This window comes from Zosterops lateralis, assembly GCF_965231275.1.
Source record: "Zosterops lateralis genome assembly, chromosome: 3".
In the NCBI taxonomy this organism is placed as follows: Eukaryota; Metazoa; Chordata; class Aves; order Passeriformes; family Zosteropidae; genus Zosterops; species Zosterops lateralis.
The window spans coordinates 110,878,864-110,902,299 of NC_139764.1; the positions used below are offsets into that span (position 1 = coordinate 110,878,864).

At 46.3% G+C, this 23,436-nt stretch overlaps 1 protein-coding gene across 1 annotated transcript in view; it reads right to left on the reverse strand.

The window, feature by feature from the left end:
* The window catches only part of BLK (BLK proto-oncogene, Src family tyrosine kinase), a 46,623-nt gene extending 23,210 nt beyond the window's left edge, over positions 1-23,413 (reverse strand). Inside the window, exons 1-3 of the mRNA XM_083857399.1 lie at positions 22,970-23,413; positions 5,390-5,471; positions 3,029-3,077 (exon numbers count right to left, since the gene is read on the reverse strand). Coding sequence (XP_083713525.1) covers positions 3,029-3,077; positions 5,390-5,470 — 130 coding nt within the window. The 5' untranslated portion in view covers position 5,471; positions 22,970-23,413. The remainder of the gene's footprint in view (positions 1-3,028; positions 3,078-5,389; positions 5,472-22,969) is intronic.
* Between the last annotated feature and the right edge of the window lie 23 nt (positions 23,414-23,436).

Here is a 23,436-nt window from a genome sequence, read left to right on the forward strand (position 1 = left end):
CCCAGCTCCCTCAGCCTCTTCTCCTCAGATCAAGGCGAACATTTTTGATGAGAAGTTTTAATTTCTCACTGAAAACTCAGCCTTTTCAGTAGAAGCAACCCTTCCTTTTCCCACTTCAGCTCAAAACTCACGTTTCTGACATCATTCCTTTCAAACTCCAAAACCACTTTCAAGTAACGACAATAAAAACGAGCAAGAATTTTGGTATTAACTTTGAGATGCCACAAAAGACCTCAAGTTCCAGAGCATGCTGAGTTCCCACACCCCGAAACTCACTCCTGTTCATTGTTTGGTCAGCAAGGAGCAAGCTGAGAGGTGGAAGAAGTTGTGGTTCCTCACCAGAAGAAACTACCTTGCAGAGAGTTCAACTCTTTAAAATGCCTGAAGACAAACACCCAAAAATCACTGCTCTTTCCATAAGTGGGATTCAAATCCAGCTGTGAGCAGCTGGCAGGGCAAGGGCAGGGGTTATTCCACCTATTTTCTATGTCTTATCCATCCAATGCAAGCAAACAGCAGCTCTGCCATGGGACTCTGGGGTTTGGGGCTCACCATGGGCCAGGACTGGGCAGTGCTGGGGGCTTTGGGGGCTCAGAATTAAAATTTTGACTCCACAGAGACTTAAAACCAACCTTAAAATCTTTGTGATTACTCAGGGAAGGGTGTTGAAATGAATGGGAGACTCACAGCGTGGAGGAACCTCCCCAAATTAAAAAAAGGATTGGTGATGCCCCACACACCACACTGAATCCAGAGTTCTGCACCTCTTGCCTGCTTTTGTGTTGCTTCCATGAGGATAAATAATGCCAGGAGGAATTAGGGTTTTTTTTTGTTAAAAATAAATAAATAAGTGATTTCTGAGACAGGGGTGTGAAAGCTGGAAAGTGTGAAAAAATTTCAACAACTCGAGATCAGGAAAAAAAAAAACGAAGAAAAACATTCAAAATGCAAGGAGAAAAAAACCCATAAAAATTAAAAAAAAAAAAAAAAACACCCAAAACAAGGAAAAGAAAGAGTTGATTTTACATTACACGCCACACTTCCAAAGCCAATAATTTTCCCTTATTGAATTTAAAGTGCTCCCACAGGATTTAATTCATCTCACTGAATTTAATTTTTTTTTTTTTTTAATATGATGTGATCGCCTGGATTTTGTGCTTTCTCTTTCGATTCACTTGAATTGCTGTCACTGAGGAGAAGATCTCTGCTATCTCAAATATCTCGCATGGTTCTTATCAGCCTGTTTTGCCACACAGGGCACAGTCAGATGTACCATCATTTCAGGAAATTCAGACACTGGCAGAGAAAAATAGGAAGTCTTCCAGATTGTCAATGTAAATATTCCTCCAGAACTGGAACTGAATCTAATGAACAAAATTAATTTTGAGAGTTGAAAATGCCTAATATCATACTTAATCCATTTTTTAGCATCTTTTCACTTCTGCCTTTGGGTATGAAGGAGAAGTAAAATCTGGCTCCCTGATCACAATTTCTGCTGTGACTCTGACCAGGGTGGAAAAAACCCTATGATAAAAATTCTGTGATAAAAAACAACCCTGTGATAAAAACCTCTGCGATAAAAATCCTGTGAAAAACTGTCAATCCCTGCTCAGCTGGGGAGGTGGGAGAGCAGGGCCACTTGGAAATGTGCCATGAAAACAATCCTGCAAAAAGAAAATGTAGTTTCTGGAAAAATGGTGTTTCCATGAAAATGAAACACCCCAACTCACGTGGTTGAGGATCTTCACCTCCCACAAATTTGAACATCTCCATAACAAAAGCCAAATCTGAATAATATTTTGATGTTAGAGGAGTTCCTGTGCTCGGCCCACAGTGGGGACCCTCCATCACCACCCATAAGACCTAAGAAGACCAAACACTGTCATTCCACCCATCCCATTTGTTCACCACCCCCCTTTCCTCTTCCCTCACACCATCTCCCCAAATCCTACCTGACTCTGTTGTACACTACAACACAATACTTCGACTTTAGAAGGCTGAAAATTACTCTTTTATTTTTGGGACGTGGGGTGTTTTTGTTTTGTGTTTTTTTTTTTTTTTTTTAATATTTCTCTACACAGACTAGTTTGATTGGTGATAAGAAGACAACTTTTTTTCAATCATATTGGTCAGGCCAGAGGGACATTAAGAAGAAATCCCTCCTAGGGAAAGAATGTAATGTAGGTACAGTCACAAAAACACTTCTCTTGTTTACAGAAAATTCTTTGGGAAAAGAATTTTAGAAAACAAAAACACCTCAGCCACAAACCAGAGCTACACCTACACTTTCATCCATGTGAAGATTTTTCCTATGTTGCTAACTGCCCTTTTCCAAACTCCCTCTATTTTTCCCCCTCTTCTAATTATCTCTTTCTGTCTCCTTAATCTGCACAACTTCTTTGACAGAAATATACACGGGCTGTTGTTGGAGGCTGAGCAAAGGGAGCTGAGGGCTCCCTGCTAAACGACAATAATCTCCAAACACCATCTGTGACCCGCAGATAATTGCAGAGGTGGATGCAGCCAGCAGCCCTTCTCCAGGCAGGGGCTCTGTATATTCTTATTTTATCCTCTTTCCTTTCTTCTCCTTTTCTTTGTAGCCTCTCTGGGCTCTCTGATGCCTGCTATTTCCTCTGAAATTTTCAGCTGACTGCATGAAGCATCCATGACTTGTCATGCTGCAGGCAGGGCAGAGAAATTTCACACAGCTCCAGCCTCAGACCTCCCTTTGATCCACCAGCCGTGGAACCACAGGATTGGAAGAGACCTCAAAGATCACCTGGTTCCAAAGGAGAGGGAGTGCTTTTCCCTCCTTTTTTGTTTGATGAGCAGGGGGAAATTGGCAGCTGCAAAGACTTGGTGATGCAAACTGTCTTTTCTGAGCCACTCTGATAAACTCCCTGCCTGGCAGGGCTGCAAATACAGAAAACCACACGCCTGTGATATGATGGCTCGTCCTCCAACCCTGACATTTGGGGACTATGACCCTGCAAAACCCCATGGAGAGGCAGAGAAAACAGAACCTTACCTTGTGTGGAGGCTTGGTTTTGATGAGGGCTGTTGATAACTTGTCTTCCCTGCGATAGAAATAGAAAGGAAAAAAGGAGATATTTATTGCTTTGCTGTGTTTCAGGAAGGACTGATTTCAGCTTCACAGACGAGTGGGAGTCTGGTCCAGAGACCACTGCAGACACACTCAGCAGCTCCTGTGCCTGGCTTCACACTTTGTGATGGCTTTAGCACATTTTGCCATGATGTGTTCATAGCTTGTCTTCACAGAAAGCTGGAATAGCTCCTGGCTTCCCTCTGAGTTAAAGCAGAAATCTGCTGCCCACTCATTTGGAGCCTGCTCTATCCAACCCCTGTCCACTGATGCCAGGTTTCAGACCAGTGAGGAATGAGATATGAATGGTCCAGTTGAGAAATGGCAGCTGCAGAATTGTTTGAAGCAGAAAACCAGATATATTGTCTGCAATAATTGTCCCAAGGATCATGGGGGTATGATACCCTTTCCTCAAGATTACATTCAAAAAACAGAGGCAGTGACTGTAACAGCAAATTAATCAGACAACTGTAGAAATCATGGAATATTCAATGGTCCTTGTGGATATCCACTCAGGATATTCTGTGCTTCAATGGTTCTATGATTCCTGAGATGGAAGGGGCCCACAAGGATCATTGATCCAGCTCCAGGCCCTGCACAGAGACTCCAACAACCCCACCCTGTGCATCCCTGAAAACATTGGCCAAACAATTCTGGAGCTTTGTCAGCCTTGGGGCTGTGCCCATTCCCTGGGGAGCCTGTTCAGTGCCCCATCACCCTCTGGAGGAAAGACCTTTTCCCAATATCCAGACTAAGCCTCCTCTGACCCAGCTCCAGCCCTTCCCTTGGGTCCTGGCACAGGTCACAGAGATTGCAGCTGCCCCTCCACTGTCCCTCAGGAGGAAGTTGTAGACTGTGAAATTAAACAGCAGCAAGTTACTGAAGCTCATCTGGGCACAATTTTTAAATGTTGACTTTTGTCCCTGGTTTGGCCCTGCTGCTGGTACTAGTAAATTGTCCATAGATTATTCCAAAAGAGCTGGGGATGGAACCACCTTGTTTTGGGGGATAACAGTTTGAAACTGGCCTTCACCCACCTCACAGTGCCTGTGGTGGGTGTTTGACCACACCAGGTATTTTTATACACGTGCAAAAGTGGTGAAATACAGACACAGAACTAAAAACACCTCGTGTTTTCTGCCTGAACCACCCTTTGACCCCAACTTAGCAGCAGTGTGGGGTGGGAGAGCTGCTCATCCGCTGCCACTTCTCATTTAAGTGGAAGAAATTTGGATTTTCCCTGACAAGTGAGAGATGATTGCTTGTGGCAAAAAAATAAAGAATGGCAGGAGGTGGTCAGTGATACTGTATTTATACTGATAGTGGCTCCTCTCCAGTGAGCTGGAGAGAATGAAATTTAGGAAAGTAACATCTTCTTGGTCAATCTGACATCTGCTGTCATGAAAACTGGACTGAATAGCCATGGGAGGACTCAGAAATGGAAGTAAAGGAGAGAAAAACATCTCCAGTTGTCATAAAAAACAATGATTGGCAATTCCTCCCCTTTCCCAGGGCTTGAGATGGCTTTCACATGAGACTTGCACCTCGAGTTTCTCTCGTGCTGGCTGCAGTTCTGGCAGGGGCAAGGAAGGACAAAATAAATTCATGTCCTTTGGACAGCAACAGAGGTGAACTGACTTACAAAGCTTAAACAAGAAGTTTGTCATTTGAGGTCTCTTAAATCCTTCCCCAGTTCCTTCCTGCTCCGTGTCCATGCCAGCAGAGGCTGAGGGAATGCAAAGGGAGCAGGGGATGTCCAGCATTTCTGATTCTCTGCTCACCCCCACACAGATTGGCTGCAGACCCTCTTTACTGAACCCGCTGAGGACTCACGGTGGTGAAGTTTCCATTGTGGTTTGCAATTTTGAATCTTAGCCTGAATCTGACCCATCTTGCAAGTCAGCAACATCAGCCTGGCTTCCAAAGTGCTGATGAGAAGATATTTCAAAGTACCAACACACAATATTTGAGGGGTTTTAAATGTACAGAGGTTCCTCAGAGCCCTTCCCATCCCGATCCAAAAGGGATCTGCTGGGAGGACCAGGTTTCCCAGAGAAGCTGTGGCTGCCCCTGGACCCTTGAAAGTGTCCAAGGCCAGGTTGGATGGGGCTTGGAGCAACCTGGGATAATGGTAAGTGTTCCTTGCATGGGACGGGGTGGAACTGGATGGACTTTCAGGTTCTTTCCAACCCAAATAATTCTGTGATTCTAAATATTGCCTGCATGACTCCAGATACCAAGTGAGCTGTGGGGGGATCTCAAAAGGACACAGAACTGCAGCCTTACCTTGGGTGGGGCAGGAGGAGGTTTGCCCTTGGTGTGTTTCTCATTGGGCATCAGCTGATTTTTGCTGCCAAACAACCCCATCCTGGAAGGAAGCGCAGAAAATGTTTTTAATGAGACTGCTCTTGGGGAAAGGTGGAGGCACTGAGGGACAAACCAGTCTTTGTACTCATGAAAAACAAGGTGGAGAAGATCAGACTGCAGGATTATGGGACAGTGAAGAGAGGAGTCAAAACCCATCCTGTCCTCCTGCTCCCTTGGGCCTTGTGAGCCCACAGTTTCTGTTCTCACATGACTCTGGTGTTTCACACTTGGCAAATGAGGTTCAGACAGACACTATGAGCCACCAGAAAAAAAAAACAAAAATAAAAAGCTCCAATGACTGCTTTGGATTTATCCCCTCTCCAGCTCAGAGATCCCCACCTGATACTGAACTTGCTCCAGAGCTGGGCGATGCCGGAGGGATGAAGATGGATTTATCAATAGTTAATATCAGGTTTGTGCTGAGCTGTTCAGCTGCACCAGGGCCTCAGGAGGGTCACACAGCCCCTGGCCCAAGAAGGAGTCACCCCAGGCTGCTCAGAGCTTTCTGCAGCCCATGTCCCTCCCATGCAGCGCGAGGATGTGGCTGTGGCCATGCACAGAGCCGGTCCCGCTGCTCCTCATGTTTCACCAGCACAGACTCACACTTGGTTTGCCCAGGAAGCCACAGGACCTCTTGGGCCCTTTGGAATACCGTAAGGAGTTCAAGGAATGTGGTGCAGCTTGTATCCATCCTGTCAATAAAGTGTGGGCTGAGGACTTGTCTCAACCATCTGTGATACTCTGGTACTTTTTGATGTGCTCCGGGTCCTCACAAGGTCTGGTTCTCCCAGGAATCATGGATTAGGTTTCCCTGTACCCTATGGATATCCCAGGCCTCCTGGACAGCTTCAAGGATCACTAGACACAACTGAATCAAACCCTTTCCATGGATCATCATCTGGTCTGCATTAAGGTTTCCAAACTTGGTCTTAAGGACTGTTTGACTTTCATCCTAGAAATGTAATTTCAGCTCCGGTCAGGAATTCAAGGATAATAATGGGTCTGGGTAGCCAAAATGGCCAAAATCTGCTTGGGGCCTCAAAAATGAAGGAGCAGATGAAGCCAGCATTGCTGAAGTGCAACATCCTGTGCCAAAGTCTGCCCCACCCCTGCTTTGAACCAAAGGATTTGGAAGGTGTGGGCTACATGCCCAAAAACCCCCAAAATTCTAACCCTGAATACTCATAGCTGTGCAGAGGCACATTGACTCTTATTCTTGCCAAAATACCTCAAGGTCTGCAGTGATCATGGACCTCAGGTCCAGGGACACCCCCCAAATGTCAGTCTGGCACTGTGTCGTGGTAGTCAGACTCCAACCAGTGTGCTCAGAAAAGCTCCCAGCAAGCCAGACTCACAGAGAAAAATATCCCAGTAAAAGCAAGTCTTTTTTTGCTTTCTAGCATGGATCTAATATTTCAAAATCTGGGACTCTGAAATGAGGTTCCTAATGGAGCTGTCACAGTATTTTAAGGTGATTTTTTTTAATGTTTTCTCCCTTCTGCTTTATTTTTATTATCACTGATAAGGTGTGCAAAATAGAAGGAATTGGTGAAATATTTCAGGATACACACTTTCCCCCCCATCCAAAACTTTTTCATCTCTGAGATTTCCTTTGACCTGGGGTTACAGATGGCCCATCCATCTGTCCCCATGCCTCTGCTCTGCTCCAGGCACTGACAGCATGGTTGGGAGGGGAATTTCACCTATTAAATCAATCAGAGCAGTTCCTGCAGCAATTTCATTTTCATTTGGCAGCCTCCAGGTTGCACCCAGAGCTTGCTCTGCTTAGCAGATCTGGTGGTGCAATGGCACATGATTTATTAGGAGAATTTTCCAGCTCTTCCACCCACAACTTTGCGCCAGGATTTCAGATTCTGGATCATGGGGTTTTTTTTGCCATGAGAGTGGCTGGAATTTTCTCTTTATGCAGGGAACAGCAAGGTATCAGTTTAAGTCAAGGCTGGATGATGGATAAGTTTTAGCTATCACTCATTACTAACTGTGAAAGACAGAAAATCCACCTACATGTTTGACATTGATTTGTTGTCCTTGTTATGGTCTCACTGGAAAATCCTGGGATCTTTGATATACTCCGCTCCCAAATGAGAGATAATTCATGCAACTGCCACATTTTTGGCAGATTTAGGGGATGTGAGACACAGCACGAGTCAGCAATTTGCTTTGACTGCCAGTCATGTCACAAGGATGATCTTATGAGAGGATTGACAGACCATCTACGGGATCATGGATGCTTCTTTTGGGGTTTTCAGTTGCCCTCAATGCGTGATGGCAACGGAAGATATTTGGGGCATCAAATATATCCTCCCACACATATCCTTCCTCCCTCTCCCCTTCCGCTCTGCATCGGGCAATATAATTCATCCAATCATAAGAATGCCAGGTGCTTACATAATTATTGGAATAAATAATAAATAATGAATAAATATATTATTATTGTTCTTGATTATATTATTATTATTATTATTATTATTATTATTATTATTATTATTATTATATGTTTGCAATTATTTGGGGCCTGCAAAAGCATATAAAATGCTGTTGGAGATTGGAACCACTGGACCAACTGATCTTCCAAGATGGAAGGCAGCTCCTGGATGGGTCTTCACCCTGGCAGGGACACCTGCAGGATGTCCAGCCCAAAGATGGGGAACACTCACTTTTATGTGGGTGAGTAAAAGCTCTCAGTTCTGGTCAAATACAGAAATAAACCCTAAAGCAGCTCCGTAGGTGCTTTGAAACTGTTGATTCTGCAGGGCCAAAGATGAGAATCTGTAAATTTCTAGCTGAATTTGCTGTAATGCTTTAGTCATATGCCATTGACCAAATCTGAGACTAAAGGTGTGAGTGAGACACAATTAAATTTCTTTGAGCAGTTTAGAAAGCGAGGAGGTCTCCTGACTCAGAACAGCAGAAACTATGACCTGGTGACACTATAACCATTGCAACAGATGATGGAGCTGCTATTTAGATATTCATTGGCAATATTTATTGTATTAGCCACAAATCTAATCATAATCATCCACCTCATCACTGGGCCCTAAGCCAAATATCTTTTTTTGGTGATGGCACTGATGGGAAAGGCCTGGAGGAACATCAACCTCAATCAGTCCCAGCAGGGGCCTGGGGCCATCCCAGCTCCTCCTGGCAGGGTCTGAGAGGTGTGGGGACCATGACTTGACCTGTGCAGCCCCATGGGGACATTGCAGCCCTTCCTGCTCCCTGCTGAGCCTGCAAACACCTCTCTGCAGCCTCGCTCAGGCTCAGCTTTGTCCCCACACACGTGTCGGAGACACAGCCCTGCAAAAGCAGCTCCGAGAGGGGAACAGCACAGCTCACCTCGAGCCAAGCCTCCCACAAAGGTCACTGGCTCCCACCCACACACAGAAGGGGTTAGAACAGCTCTGGGGCTTCACAGTCCCTACAAAATCCACCAGTCCCTCTCTCCCAGTTGCCTCCAACACCTTTGGCAGCCAACGCCACCATCCTCTGGGCCAGGAGGTGTTTTACAAAACCCAAAATAGTCCTGCAGGCAAATGTTGTTGGATATAGAGAGCTGCTGGGGAGCTCCCAGTCCACAGCTGGTGGACCCTTCAATTGTTAAGTAATTTTATTTTCCAAAATAAAGGCGGCTGGGTTGAGTGTACATCATGCCAGCGTGTTTCACTTCTGATTCATGCTTTTAAAAATTGTCTTCACGAGAAAAATACAAATGAGAAAAGCCAATCAGAGCAGTTCTCCCACTCTGTTTTTATTTTTTTTTCCAGTGGAAAGGAGAGCACGATAACTCAGAAACTCATGGAAATTTCCTTTTGTGAATTTATAGTTTTTTCACATCTAAAAATGTTGGGTTTATTTGATAAATAAACCCAAGAGGGTTTCCTAAGAGGGGGGAAACTTTTTTCCTCAAACCTCCAAATTAATAAAACAAGTTCTTTTTAAAGTGACCGAAAATCAAAGCAGAACAAGCAGAACAAAAAAGTTTTAAGGCAACGCAAAGTTTTTTCCATATCCCTCTTTATCAGGGAATGCACTGAAGGACAAGGAGTAATGAGTTTAAACTGAAAGAGGGAAAATTTAGATCTGATATACAGAAGAAATTCTTCCCTGTGAGGATGGTGAGGCCCTGGCACAGGTTGTCCAGAGAAGCTGTGGCTCCCCCTGGATCCTTGGAAATGTCCAAGGTCAGGTTAGACAGAGTTTGGAGGAACCTGGGATAGTGGAAGGTGTCCCTGCCCATGTCAGGAGGGTGTAATGAGATAAGCTTTAAGGTCATTTCCAACCCAAACCATTCTGGGATTTCATAATTCTATATGCATCAAAAAAAAAAAACAAAACCAAAAAAAAAAAACCAAAACCAAAAAAAAAAAAACAGTTTTAGAAACAAAATATTGGAATTCTTGGGGTGGTCCTGTGCAGGTCGAGGAGTTGGACTCGATGATCTTTACGGGCCCCTTACAACTCAGGATATTCTACAATTTTATGACTCCAGCCTAGCTGCTGCTAGTCATGAGTAAAAAATATTTGATGCAGAGATATTCCTGGAAGAGCCAAGCTGAAGAAGCCAACAGACACCAGGACAATGAGCCAGCCCTGAATTTGTGGGACAGATGTGCAGGTCGCAGGAACACCAGATGTATGGGCAGAACCTCTAAAATGGGCTGGGTGCCCACTTTGGGGAATGATAGAATGCAATTTTAGTGGCTTTCACAAGGGTAGCTGAGGTGGTATTTTGGTTACAGGGTGGTGGATGCAGGTTCAAGTGTTTCAGCAGGAATGAGTCAAAAGGAACTCTTCCAAAGATCATAGAACCATAGGATATCCTGAATTGGAAGGAACACACAAGGATCATCAATCCAGCTCCTAGACATCACAACAATCCCACCCTGTGCATCCCTAGGAGCGTTATCAAATACTCCTGGAGCTCTGGCAGCCTTGGGGCTGTGCCCATTCCCTGGGGAGCCTGATCCATGTCTGACCACCCTCTGGGGGAAGAACCTTTCCTTCACATCCAACCTAAACTTCCCTGACTCAGTTTCCCTCCATTGCCTCAGGTTCTGTCATTTCAAAGCTTTGCCCATCTCATTTTTACCGTGAGCAGCCCTGCTCCACCTACTGCTGTTGGCTGCTTTCCTCTCCCAGGGCCAAAGAGATCTAAAGTCATTTCTGATGAGAATCCATCACTTTCTGCAAAAGGGATGTGGAGGCCAATGACAGGCAGCCTTGGGATTGCATGGGTGGGTACAGGAAAGGAAACAAGACCAAATCGAGCAGAAAAGCAGAAGTCTTGGCTCACCATTTGCCTCAACCTCACGAATCTGCCATGGAAAAAGAGTTTAATACCCAAGTAAGCCAATAGAGTTTCACTCTGAGGGCAGCTCCAAAAAAATCCCCCTAAGCCTACTGAAATCACAAAATGAGCCCCCTTTCCATCCAGTTTCTGCAGTGGGTGCAACAAAGTGTTTTAACAGTTCATCAAGGTCAGATATTTGAATTCATTTTAAAACTCAAGAATGTCTCTTTTTTTAAGAACACATTTTAAAAAGGAAATCAGTTCAAAAACCCTAAAATATTACTTTGAAAATGCAGATCTAGCCTATTATGAAGGCTTTTAAATGCTGAATTTCTCTTTGCAAGTGCTCCCCTGTCCTGAAAGAATTGCTGAAATCAATTCACTTCAGATGCAATAATTTAAGTATTCCAGATTTGCATTTTTCCATCAGCGAGGAGCGAAAAAGATCAGTAAAAAATTTTCCTCCAGTTCTCAGCACATCACAGATGCATTCAATTCTCTTTTCCCTCAATAAAACAGCTCTTCAGAACACTTCCTGACCTGGCACCCTTGGATTGCTTTGCAAGACACAAAATTGAAGGATTATGGAAGATCTTGGTGGATCAGCTCCTCAAATAAGAAGGAAGATTTGCTACTGAAGGGATTTTTGCTGTGACCATTTTCTACTTCTGCTGGGTTTCGGTCAAGTCCTTTTTAGCTCATATTTTGAAATAATTTGCGGCTTTGTTGCTAAGAAGACAACTCTGAACCAACGTGCTGTGCTATAAAGAGCCCTGAAACCATCAACAAGGTCTTTCTCAGAGGCAGCAGGTGGAGGCCACAGCCATCCTCTGTGACATGGTGGCCAAAGTCTGGCTGCCCCATCCCTGGAAGTGCTCAAGGCCAGGGTGGATGAGTCTTGGAGCAACCTGGGATCGTGGAAGGCGTCCCTGCTTTAAGGTCCCTTCCAATCCAAACCAAACCATTCTGTGATTCCATGATTCCAGCACTGCAAGAAGTCCCCGTGAAGATCTGGAGAGCCCAGAGCAAGAAGCATCGTGGTTTTTGCTGGGGAGTGAAGCAGATGTTGAGGTTTCCATGTTGCACCCTCACTGGAGAACTGGGAATATCCTACTGGCAGTGCTCAGACCCCAATCCAGTCCTGATCTTTGATGGATACCAGGTTGTATTTGTGCAATGAGGACTCTGTCAAACACTCTGGTCCACCCCAAAGGTCCTTGAAGGGAAAGGTGAAGAACTCCCAGGAGCAGCCAGGCTCTCCTGCTGAGATGTTGAGGCTGATCCATCATAAAACCTCTCACACCCCAAAAACCCCAAAGCAGCTGTAGCTGCCTTCTTCTCTCAGCCCCATCCTCCTCCTCCTTCCCCATTCCAGTCCATCTCTCCTCCCTGGCTTGGACTCTGTCCAGGTCCCAGTCCCGGGCACAGCCAGTGTGACCAAATTGTCTTGGAAATATCTGTTCCCTGGCAGCCCAGGGCAGATGGACAGCAAATCCAGGAGCTTTGTGGCCCTGTGATTTATCCCTAAGTGAGGGGTACACATTTCAGGAAAGAGACTGAAACTCACTGGCCTTTTTTAGGACCTCCTGCTACAATCTAAGCCAGATTTCCATTTCTATTATATTTTATATTTGCCCTAAATCTACCATTTTTCTTAGGCCATGATTTGCAGGTGAACCTGGCCCAAGCAAGCGAACCAAGAGGAAAATCCATCTGTTCCAGGCCTTTCTGAAAAGCTGGAACAATCTATGGGAGAAGGCTGTGTGAGGCTGGGGGCGGGTCTGGGAGCACACAGATTTCCAGGACTTTGAGTTTAAGCAGACACAGAAAAAGGAATTTAAAAAAAAATAAAGAGAAGAAGATAATAAAAGCTTCTTGCTCATTCCAGAAGAAGAAAACAGCCTCCTGTTGCCAGAGTTGTCATTCCCTAATCAAAACATCTGTCTGGAGGAAAAATGGCTGCTTACGTTGAGCTTTCCATCCTGCTGGAAGCCGACAGATGCTGGGCTGGGCTGCAGGAGCTGCAGGCCAGGAAACAGAGCCAGGGATCAGGGTCTTGGAGAGGGGAAAAGCAGGAGGGCAGACTGCTTATCCCACCTCCCTTCATGCTTCCCTCATGAGCTCAGCCCAGGCAGCAAGGTGGGATGTCTGCTGGGAATGTCTCTGCAGGATTCAGGGGCAGTGGGATGCACTGGAGTGGGTGAGGAGGAGGATAAGTCCAGGAGAATGAGGCACGTCCCTCTGGGTACCTCCAGACACTCTGGGGTTCTTCAGGTGGGACAGGTTTTGTGACAAAACTGCACTGCCCAACAGCACTTCCTGCAGAGCCTGGAATTTCCACCTGAATTTCAACTCAAATTTCAACTCAAATTTCAACTCAAACATCTCTCTGCACAATGTTGGTGTGGGACAAACTGTGGATGGGTCCTGGGTGAGTTGGGGCACAGCAGGGAGAAATCCCCTCTGCAGGCCAACCCTATCTGACATCCAAATCCCATGGAAGTGGGCACAAGCCACAGTCCCTTGGCCAGAATCCCTGAGGCTCCATTCCACAGCACTTGGAGGACACACCACAGGAATCTGTAGGGATGTGGGGAGGTCCTGGCCCTCCCAGCCCTGCCAACATGAGGAGATGGATGGGCTCCACTCCACCCAAACTCCTGCCTTGGGAAAGGCCCTTCCTGGAGGCCCTGCCTCCCAGAGGATGACTTTTCCTAGGAAGAGGACAGCATTTTATAGGACCAAGAGGAGAAATGAATCTCGTTGCAGGCTGGTGCTCAAGAATTCAGTTCCTTGGGTCAGGCCTCAGAGGGAATGAAGCTCCCTCCCACCACACTCAGCTGAGGCAAAGGGCAAAGGGAAGGATGTACATCTCCAAATCCTCACCTGAACACCTCCCACTGCACGTCAAGAATAACAATGGGATGCCAGAGCACTTTCCCTACTCATCCCAGCTGTGTCCAGCTCCTGTCAGCCTTCCCCACAAGCAAATCCTCTCTTCCCCTCCAGGCTCTAGGAGAATGGGGAGGATGGGAGTGCCAGGATATGCACACCTGGCACTTCTTTGTCCTCCCCTCCTTTTGCAGCAGACAGAGGGAACAGCATCCCTGCAAACCATCCCTCAGTGCCGGATCCAGCAGGGATCCACTGGGAAGTGCCTCCACCATCTCTTTAACCCCCAGATTGTGGGGAGAGGAAACAGAACAAGGAGGGATGAGAGAGTGGATGAAGACAGAGGAAAACCTGCTGGGCTTCTCCCCACCCTCAGGGGAACGTGGATGGGGGTGGGATGTCCCCGACTTGCCTGCTTCCCACGCTGCTGCTCCTGGGGACACGATCCGAGGACGTGCGAGCCACTGGTCGGACCCATGACAGATGCTCCATGGGGCTGAAGGCCCTTCCCAAATTTTCCTCTCAGAGGCCTCTGGCTTCCACCACATCCACACCATCCATGAGACCAACAGCTTTACACCCCCGGATCGCAGGAGCAGCCTGGTTTTGCAAACGCTTTTAATGGAATTTCTTTTTTTAATCAGGTCTTTGTGTCAGAACTGACTCTTTTTCTCCCCCCCTAAGGATTCCTTGCTCTATTTTGATTATAAAAAATGATCACCTGGGAGGGGGTGGGAGTTGCATTTCCCAGACAACCTGGCCAATGAAAATAACAATGAGGAAGACGAGAAACACAAAGAGAATCCAGACACAAACCCCAGCAAATGCCACAGGCTATTAACAGCTGTCATTAAAAACAGTGAAAAAGTCTGTGAATGGATTGTGCTTCCATTATGCAAACCACCAAAATTTTAGGAAACAACCCAACAAACTGGCTTTGCAATGATCTTTCCTTTCAGTGTTTAAAAAAAGCCCTTTTACTGATGAAACACATCTTATTCCAGCCAGACCCATCCCTCTATGAACCTACTCAACCATAGCAGCGTGGTCTAACAAATTAAGACCTGGTCAGGGACTTGTGGGTGGCTCTGAGGAAGTGACTTTCTCACTTTGCCTCAGCATGTTCAATTGAGAGGCTGAAACTCTGTCCTGGGAGATAAACGTTGTATAAGAAGCAGGTTTATTTCTACAGAGGCTTCCCATGGTGGGAGTGTAACGAGCTGGCTCCTCTGTGGTGTTTTCAGTGTATTTTCTTAAGCTGTTGCAAACACGAGGCCCCCCAAAAACCACCACAGTCACCTCTGTGGGTAATTGCATGGCGTCATCTTTGTGTCATAAGTGGCAGCAGGAGGGAAAAGGACATTTGGTGTCAGCCAGCTCGAGGTTGGGGTGACCTCACGTCGTTTACACTTCAGCTGCCCCCACTGAGCAGGACAAACACGGGTGTGATGCACAAGCTAAAAGGTCACCCCACGCTGGTGGTGTTGTTTACAGGAGGGAAAGCTTCACAGAGCAGATCTGAGATGAGGTCATGGCAGAAGACCTTCACCAGCCACCAAGGACAACAAGAGGGTGGCTGAGGACACGGTGGTGTGGGTGGTGGGGTGGCTGCTCCAGGGTGCACGTGGCTGGTGCCCCCCCTGGGAATTTGGGATGGGAATTAGCCTTGGCTGTGCAGCTGTGCTCCTGACAGAGAAAGGCAACCCCGTGGACGGCTGCAGGGCTGGTCTGGGCCATGCACAGGGGCCTGCAAATCTTTGGGAGTCACACTGAGTCCATCACCATGGAGGGTTGGCACAGAATCTCTGAATCCCAGAACCCCAGAATCCCAGAACAGTTTAGGATTGGAAGGGGGCTCTAGAGATCACCCAGTCCAACTCTCTTGCTAAGGCAGGATCACCTCTAACAGGTGACACAGGAACACGACCAGGTGTGTTTGGAATGTCTCCAGAGAAGAAACTCCACACTCTCTCCCTGGGCAGCTGCTCTGACACCCTCAACATAAAGAATTTCTTCATCGTGGTTAAGGTAGAACTTCTTGTGGTTTATTTTACGTCCATTTCTGCTCATCTTGTGGCTGGGCACAACTGAAAAGAGCCTGGCACCATCCTCTGACACCTCCTGACAAAGCCTGGGTGACACTGAAGACAATCAGGACAGACACCCAGCCCAGCAGTCCTCAGCCAGGTGCTCTTAGAGACAAAGAAATGAGGAAGCCCTTGCAGATTTGCCAAATTTCCCCCTTGCCAATTTGCATCTTCCCTTCCCAATTCTCCTCCAGCTAAGGGCAGGAGATGGAGGTGGAGCTACTCAGGTTTGGGGCTTGGGAAGGAGAGGACAGTCTCAGGTTAGATGGAATGCTTTGAGATTTAGGACAGGGCCTCACCATTTGGTGGGTGACCTCTCTTTGCTAAATGAGCTTCACTTCCTATCCCTATGAAAAGGGAAGTTGCCCTTTTAGAAAGCTGCTGTCATCCACCGCTGAGGTGGGAAGGAGGAGCTACCACGAGGTGCAGCAAGGGCTGAGCACTGAAGCCGTGTCTGCAAAGTCACCCTGGGAACAGGGAGACAGCATGGCAGCTCCAGACAGAAACCTGCTTCTGATTTGAGACACATTCACACTGCTGCCAGTGGGGAAACCCAGCAGATGCAGCCTCCTGCTGCAGAGGCTGTCCCAGTGATGGCAGCAGTTCAAGCCGCTCAAAAAGCAAGAATTAAAAATTAAAAAAAAAGGTTTGGATGTGTTGTGGTTTGCTTACTGCACCCCAGGGAGGTCTTTCTGGTATCAAAGGTGTCCTGTGTGTCACCTGGGGCACATCCCTTCATCCTGAGGCCTCCTGTGTTCCCTCCAGCCTGGGGATCTCGTGGCTATGAGATGGAAATTCTGGAGTCCAGAAGCCCAGAGAATTTGCTTCCTCAGCCCAGGGATGTCCTCTGAAAGCAGCTGGAGGAGGAACCCTCAGAAGGCTTGTGAAAAAGGGCACTAGAAAGGGAGAAAGTCCCTCATTTGCAGCTCCCAGTCACTCCAGATGGGCTCCATCTGTCCCTGTTCCCCTGTGAGGCTGTGATTTCACCCAGCCAAGAAGAGTCTTTCTGGTGGTGGCTTCCACCCTGTTTTCCTACGTCAGCCCCCAGATGTTCTCCAGTGTCTTTGCAGGTCCCTACACAAGTGTGAAATCATGGAATTACAGAATCACAAAATAGTTTGGGTTGGAAGGGACCTTAAAGATGATCCAGTGCCACCACCCTGCCATGGACAGGGACACCTTCCACTGTCCCAGGTTACTCCAAGCCCTGTCCAACCTGGTCTTGGACATTTCCAGGGATCCAGGGGCAGCCACAGCTTCTCTGGGCAACCTGTGCCAGGGCCTTCCCACACTCACAGGGAAGAATTTCTTCCTAATATTTAATCTAAACCTACTCTCTGTCAGTTTGAAGCCATTCCTGAGCAAATCTCCCTCCAGATGACCCCACAGCCCACCAGGATGACCCCAACAGCCACCCCCTGCACGGCCTCCTTCTACAGCAATGCCCATCCCATGACATTTCACCCATTTCACACTGAGCCAAAGACATTCCTGGTGGGATTTCTGCTGCAGAGGTGACTCCAGCTTTGCTCCAAACCCTCCAAGAAGGATGAAGGTACCTCTGCTCTCCCAGCCAGACCCCAGGACTGCTTCCCCATCCTGCTGCTGCAAAACCTGAGCAGCTCATTTCCTCCAGGCATTGTTTTCATGGGCTGGCCAAGCTTTTCTCTTCCCTTTTAGGAATGAGTAGTCTCCTTTACCATCAGAACCTCCCTGTTCCCACTCCTCCAGCAGGTTAAAAGCTTATTGGCAGTGTCCTGCTGCTCCTGGAAGATGCTGATGTGTTATAACCAACCCACCAGACTCCATTTTGAGAGCCCATTTTTGGAGCTCTCCGAGGACTTTTCGAACGCTGAGGCAACATCCCAATTACTAAAACAGGCAATACTGGTCTTCCTTTCTCACTCTTAAATATTTAGTGGCTGCATCCTGCTGGTCCCCAGAAGCTGTGGTGGCTCCTGGATTATATTTATCCATGTGTGTTTTTTACATTTATTTAAAGTCTATCCTGATTTCACCAGCCCTCCTGGTGGATCTCGACTTTCCAAGAGACAGGTTATGCCTTTCTCCCTGGTTTGAAGGAAAACAGAGGATTTTTCCTGATCCCATCCCTGTATTTGGGATGACACTCAGACACCAGATCACCCTGAGTGCGGGGTGAAGATGTACTCTCTCTTGTTTCACTACCATTATTTATTATTAAATTCCTTTGGTTTTGCAGGGATATCTCCAGAGGCTGGGATGAAAATGGGGGTTTTGCTTGATGGGAGATATTCTGCTAGTAATTGCCACAAAGAGATTTTGTCTGGATCTCGTGAGGAAAAGCCTTTTTCCTACCCAGACCAGTCCTCTCTGTCAGGCTTGTCCCACACTCACAACATGACTATTCTTGGCTACTTGCAGCAGCCAAGACCTTGTCTCAATATTATTTCCTTTCTGATGCTCATAAAGAAAGAAGGAACCCATTACTTTTTAATCCTTTACCCAAAATTAGAAGATTAACTCGATTTTCAGAATTAAAATAATATCAAAATATCCTTATGGTGCTCGAAGGAGACAGAAACGTGTCAGGACAAAGCCAAACCTCGCAACCAGATTTGTCACAGAAAGTCATTATTTATGACACTGAAGTGATGGGGCTGATCCACTCTCAGGTTACCTCATATTTGATCTGGACTGAATTTATTGTTTCAGAGCCAGAATAAATCTTATTTCCCAAAGTTTCTTGCTTTGCCAGTGTCCATGCTCTGCCTGGCATCAGCAGTACTGCACTGAAACAACCAGGATTTTTCTCACCTGGTTAGGACCAGCCTTGTACAGAGTCCCACATTCACAATTCCCTTCCACTCACAGTTATTATTCCTTGGCAGACCACTCAGTGACTTTTAGAATGCTTTTTCCAACTTTTTTCACCACAGTTTTCAGGGGAAAAAATAGCATTCCATGGGAAATCACCACCTTTCAAAAGGTTCTGTCACAGAAACACCACGAGTATTGGCACCTTTCTCTGGAAAAAAAGATTAATAATTGTGCAAGTTCACTGCATTAATGCCTCCAGCAGCTGTGCTCTTCTTCCTCTGCTTCTAAAATGGTCAAGGCCAAATATGCAAGTCACAGCCAGGAAAAAATGTCAAGATAAAATTCAATTTAAAGCTTTTCTATCAATTCCTCTGCGTGTTTAGCACGGCATCACTTTTCCCTCTTTCAATCACTCATTGCAGGTGACACCTTGATTTTTCCACAACCTCTATCCAAAGCCCACTTCTCAAGCATCATCCCCTCACAGACCCATTTTGAGATGTTCTGACCCAAATTTCGTGGTTCCAAGTCGTTCACATAACCCTGGATGCCACCATGGCTCAGGTGTTGGGCAAGGGACTGTCTGGGCTGAAAGAAGTCTGGCAGCTCCTCTGCACCAGGATTTTTGTTATGTTTTTTTGGTTTTTTTTTTTTTTTTCACCCTTTCTCCATGGGTTTCATGGAGAAGAGGGACCTTCCATGGATGAGGAAACACCATCCTGTAGTAATTTGGGACCACAGGGACCTGGGCATGGAGCCAAGAACCTCTTTTACCTCTTGCCTGTAAAGTCCCTTTATCAAGGGACAAAAAGAGTTTTTCACCCAAACTTCATCCACCAAAATCATTCCCGATTCTGCCATCACCAAGGCAGACCAGACATCCCTTGCACTGAGTGAATTTTTCATTCTTCTCCACTTGTTTAGTATCAAAGAATTCATTTGTGAGCCATGTGTTTATTATTTCTGCTGTGTGTCCTACGTGCCTGACACACAGGACCCCAGGGGTGCTGCTTTTTGATCAGTAACACATTCCACGGCTTCCAGAGGAGCAGAAATCCTCAGTGAGATTGAGTCAGATTTGGAAAACTGTTTTATAAGTACGTAAGAAGATAAATAAACAGGAGGAAATGCAGGGGGATGATTTTGAAAAGCGTATTTCAGTTCAGAAGTCGTGTTGTATTTCACGGGGTGGCAGAAATTTAGGACTGACACCACAAAGGTCATTAAACTCAGACACCCCCTAATTTGTATTTCAAAGCTTTCAGTGATGGAAATTCCCACTGTTTCCTATCAGTCTATCCCAGATCTCCAATCCCCATAGCCTTAAAATGACTTATTAACAACCACCACTAATTTCCTTCACTGAAAGAGTCACCACTGTCTGTCCTGCCCATGGTGGATGTCCCATCCCTGGAATTGTTCAAATCTAGGTTGGACACGGCTTGGAAAAACCTGGGATAGTAGAAGGTGTCCCTGCCCAAGGCAGGAAGCTGGAATGAGCTGATCCTTAAGGTCCCTTCCAAGACAAACCATTCCATGATTCCATGGTGGACAGCAAGTTTATTCCCTCCCTCTTTGCTGTGTCTCCAGCAAGTGAAGCAACATCATTCCTTGCAGTAATTCCACACAGTTCACACTTCCCACACCTTTGCTCAACCTTCAGGTATTTGGAAGTTTGAATAGGCAAGGCCACAACATTTTTGAAATTAAAACTGACCAGTATTAACAAAGACAAAATTGCTCTGTAAAACCACAGGAACATTGCTCAGTTGCAACTTTTTCTTGGAAAAAAATGTAATTAAACTTAATTTTTTTTACTTCTAAACAAGGTGTCACTGTGGTTTCAGCTTGGTTTTTGGTGGCGAGGGAGATTTTTTTGGCTGGATATTGTGATAGATTTAAACCTGATATGGAAAACAGGCTGACCTGTGAGAAGCAAATGTCTTGTCCCACATGAAATATTGGAATTCTGGTTTACATTCCTATTTATTTTTAAGCAAGAACCATGACCCTGCATAGCCTGTTTTGTCCAGTGATGTCCAGTGGTGCAACTGCTCCTTCCACAACCAGCATCAGGACCCTGAGGCTGTAATTTGTTGCCAAGACCTCTGCAAGGGGGAATTTCATCCTTTTTTTACCACCCCCCAGCTACTTCTGATCTTGCAATGTGGTGTCAGCCTAATGAAAAAAGCTGACTTGCATCACATGGGATTAAGACATGGATGGAAACTTTGGGGCTGGTGACGATTTAGCCCCAAGTGTCCTGAAAGATTTTTTTGCCCATGATAGAACCCCTGCAGGAAATTATTGGCTACAAGGGAACTCACCCACATGGAGGCAATGCTTGGTTGCCTCCAGAGGCTCGTGAACCGTGGAGGAGCAGTGAGGAAACTCCTTTTTTTTTACACAGATGGAATGGAAAGAATGAGGGGAAGGAAGGAAGGCAAACAATGATGAAGTAACACTGTGCCCAGGAGCTCCTACTCTGCTCAGCACATCCCTGTGATCCCTGTGAAATCCACCCGTGTGAATCCTCCCTTTCCACACCTGCTTGAGATGACAAAGAACCTGGGCTGTTTCTGAAAATGTCCTCAAGGCCGTTTTGGATGCTGATGTGCCCATGAAGGCACCACAGAGAATTAAAGGTTGAAAGGTCAGTCAGGAAGAAAGTCACAAAGCAGAAATAAGGGAGCTAATAGCTGTGTTTGAAAGGGAAACACAGCCCAAATTGTGAGGGAATGGGATGCCCATCCTGGGATATTGTGGGTTTAATTAAGAGGAGCTGTGAGCACACCATCTCAGCTGAAAGCTGAGATGCTACAACATCCCAGAACACCCTACGCTGATTAAACTGAACATGGGAACTCATTGGAAAAGAAGATTAAGAATATTCAGCTGCAACTTTGCAAAATTTTCACTTTAATGTGCCTTGGGTCTTTCCTCCTCCACCAGAAAATTCAGGTTTAGACTTTGCAATCCTTACAGGGCAGCAATAGCCCTGTATTGGCAGAACAAAACAAGAATGAGCAAAGAAGTGTGTTTTTTTCCACTGACTTTTGGGTACCACTATGAAGAAAACGCTGCGGGAGGTCTGGGAGAAGAAAGCAGAATATGAACGAGAAATCACAAGCTCTGCAGCCCTCAAATCTTCTGATAAAAATGGCCTAAACCTTGACAGAATGACTGACCCAGCATATTAATGAGGGTGCCTGGGCTGCCCTGCAGTTGTCCTTTTTTTTATTCCTCATTTCCATCTGCCTTCTCCACCTCCAGCACGTACCCGAGCCGGGACCGTGTGTGTGTGCTCTGCATGCAGCAGGAACCATCACTGCTGGCAGTGTCCTGGTTTTGTCCTGTTAAAACCCCATAATCTATTAAATATCAGAGCAGCCCATCATGAAAGAGCCCCAGATCATGAGTGGAGTAACTAAAGGACTCTAAAGCGGATTCAGTGGGGCATAATCGGCCACAAAGCCCCGAGGAAACACCTGAGGAAGTCTGAGATGCAAATACTCCACAAGGCAGCAAGTGCTATTCCCTCCCAAAAGTGCCACAGCAAGCACAGATATCCTGAAATATCCACACTCCAGTTTGGAGCTCTGGAATTTTGTGCCTGACCTAAATTTTAATCAGGAATGACAGTTACAGGCTTAGTGCAGATCCAGGGTAGAAGAAGCAAGTCTACTCTTCCTACAGCTCCGTTGGGGATTTCCAACTTTGCCAGAAGCTTTGCTTACAACCAGCACTAACTTTGCAGTGGTTTGACCAGCTTCAGTGGAGGAGCTGGTGAAAACAAAATATTGCATCCAGTGAGACCAGTTAAACCATCCGTGGGGTGGAAGAAAGTAAAAACTCTCAAAAATCCCAAATGTGCACCTCTATAAATGGGGAATTAAAGATTCGGCCCTTCCCTGCACTGCCTGCAGCACTCAAAGGCTGCTGTGTTGGAAGCTGAACACCAAAATTCCACCTCCCCTCAACTTCAGAACTGAGTCCCTGTTTCCACTTTCTCCTGTCACTCTCTTTCCCAAGAAATTCAGTTGGATGAGACTCACTCACTCCTGGGTATCATCTATTTTCACTGCTTTTATTTAAGAGAAAAAAGGTTGGTCTGTGCCTGAGAGTGAACCTACTGGGTGAGCATCCAACATGGAGCATCAATCCCACCTCAATGTTCCCAAATCCAGCACTGGGAACCTGCCAGAAGGACAGACAGACACTCCCCCTATCCTGGTCCATAGCAGCAGTTTGGCTCATTGGACATCCCACCCTAAAGGCTCCAATAGTCACTGATCCATAGGCTGGTCCATAAATCTTTAAATACCCTAAGGGAATACACCCAGTGGAGCACCAGACAAAAAACAGGCAGAAGGAAGGAAGGAAAACTGCTGGAAAAACATTTGCACTTACCTTGAGAGTCCTGTGTTCAGATTAAATCATATCCCACTCAATCTTAGCTGTCCACCAGAGCTGAAAAACCCCTTCCAGATCATCAGCTTGGGACCATCAGCTCCTTTTGATGAGTTCCAATCCTTGGAGCACGCAGAAAGAGAAAACCCTAATTCTTCTTGTCGTCGTGTGTGTGTGTGTTGAGTTGCTGTTGGTGGTTTCCTGTTGCCAACAGCTGAATGACAGATGGAGCTGGTTTGTTACACTTATAGCAGTGGAGAGTGTGACCACACTTCTCACACACTACTAATATTAGAATGGAGTCTACCTTAGAAGAACCCACAGAGGCTCCTCAGGCTGTAAGAAGCAGCAAACAGGGCCCCAAATTGTCTTCATTCAGGCCAGAGTGAGCTGAAAGTCATCTCCTGGAGCCTCAGGGTATAAAGCTGGTCTGAAAATGGGAGGAGAAATATGGGTCTGGAGTTGTC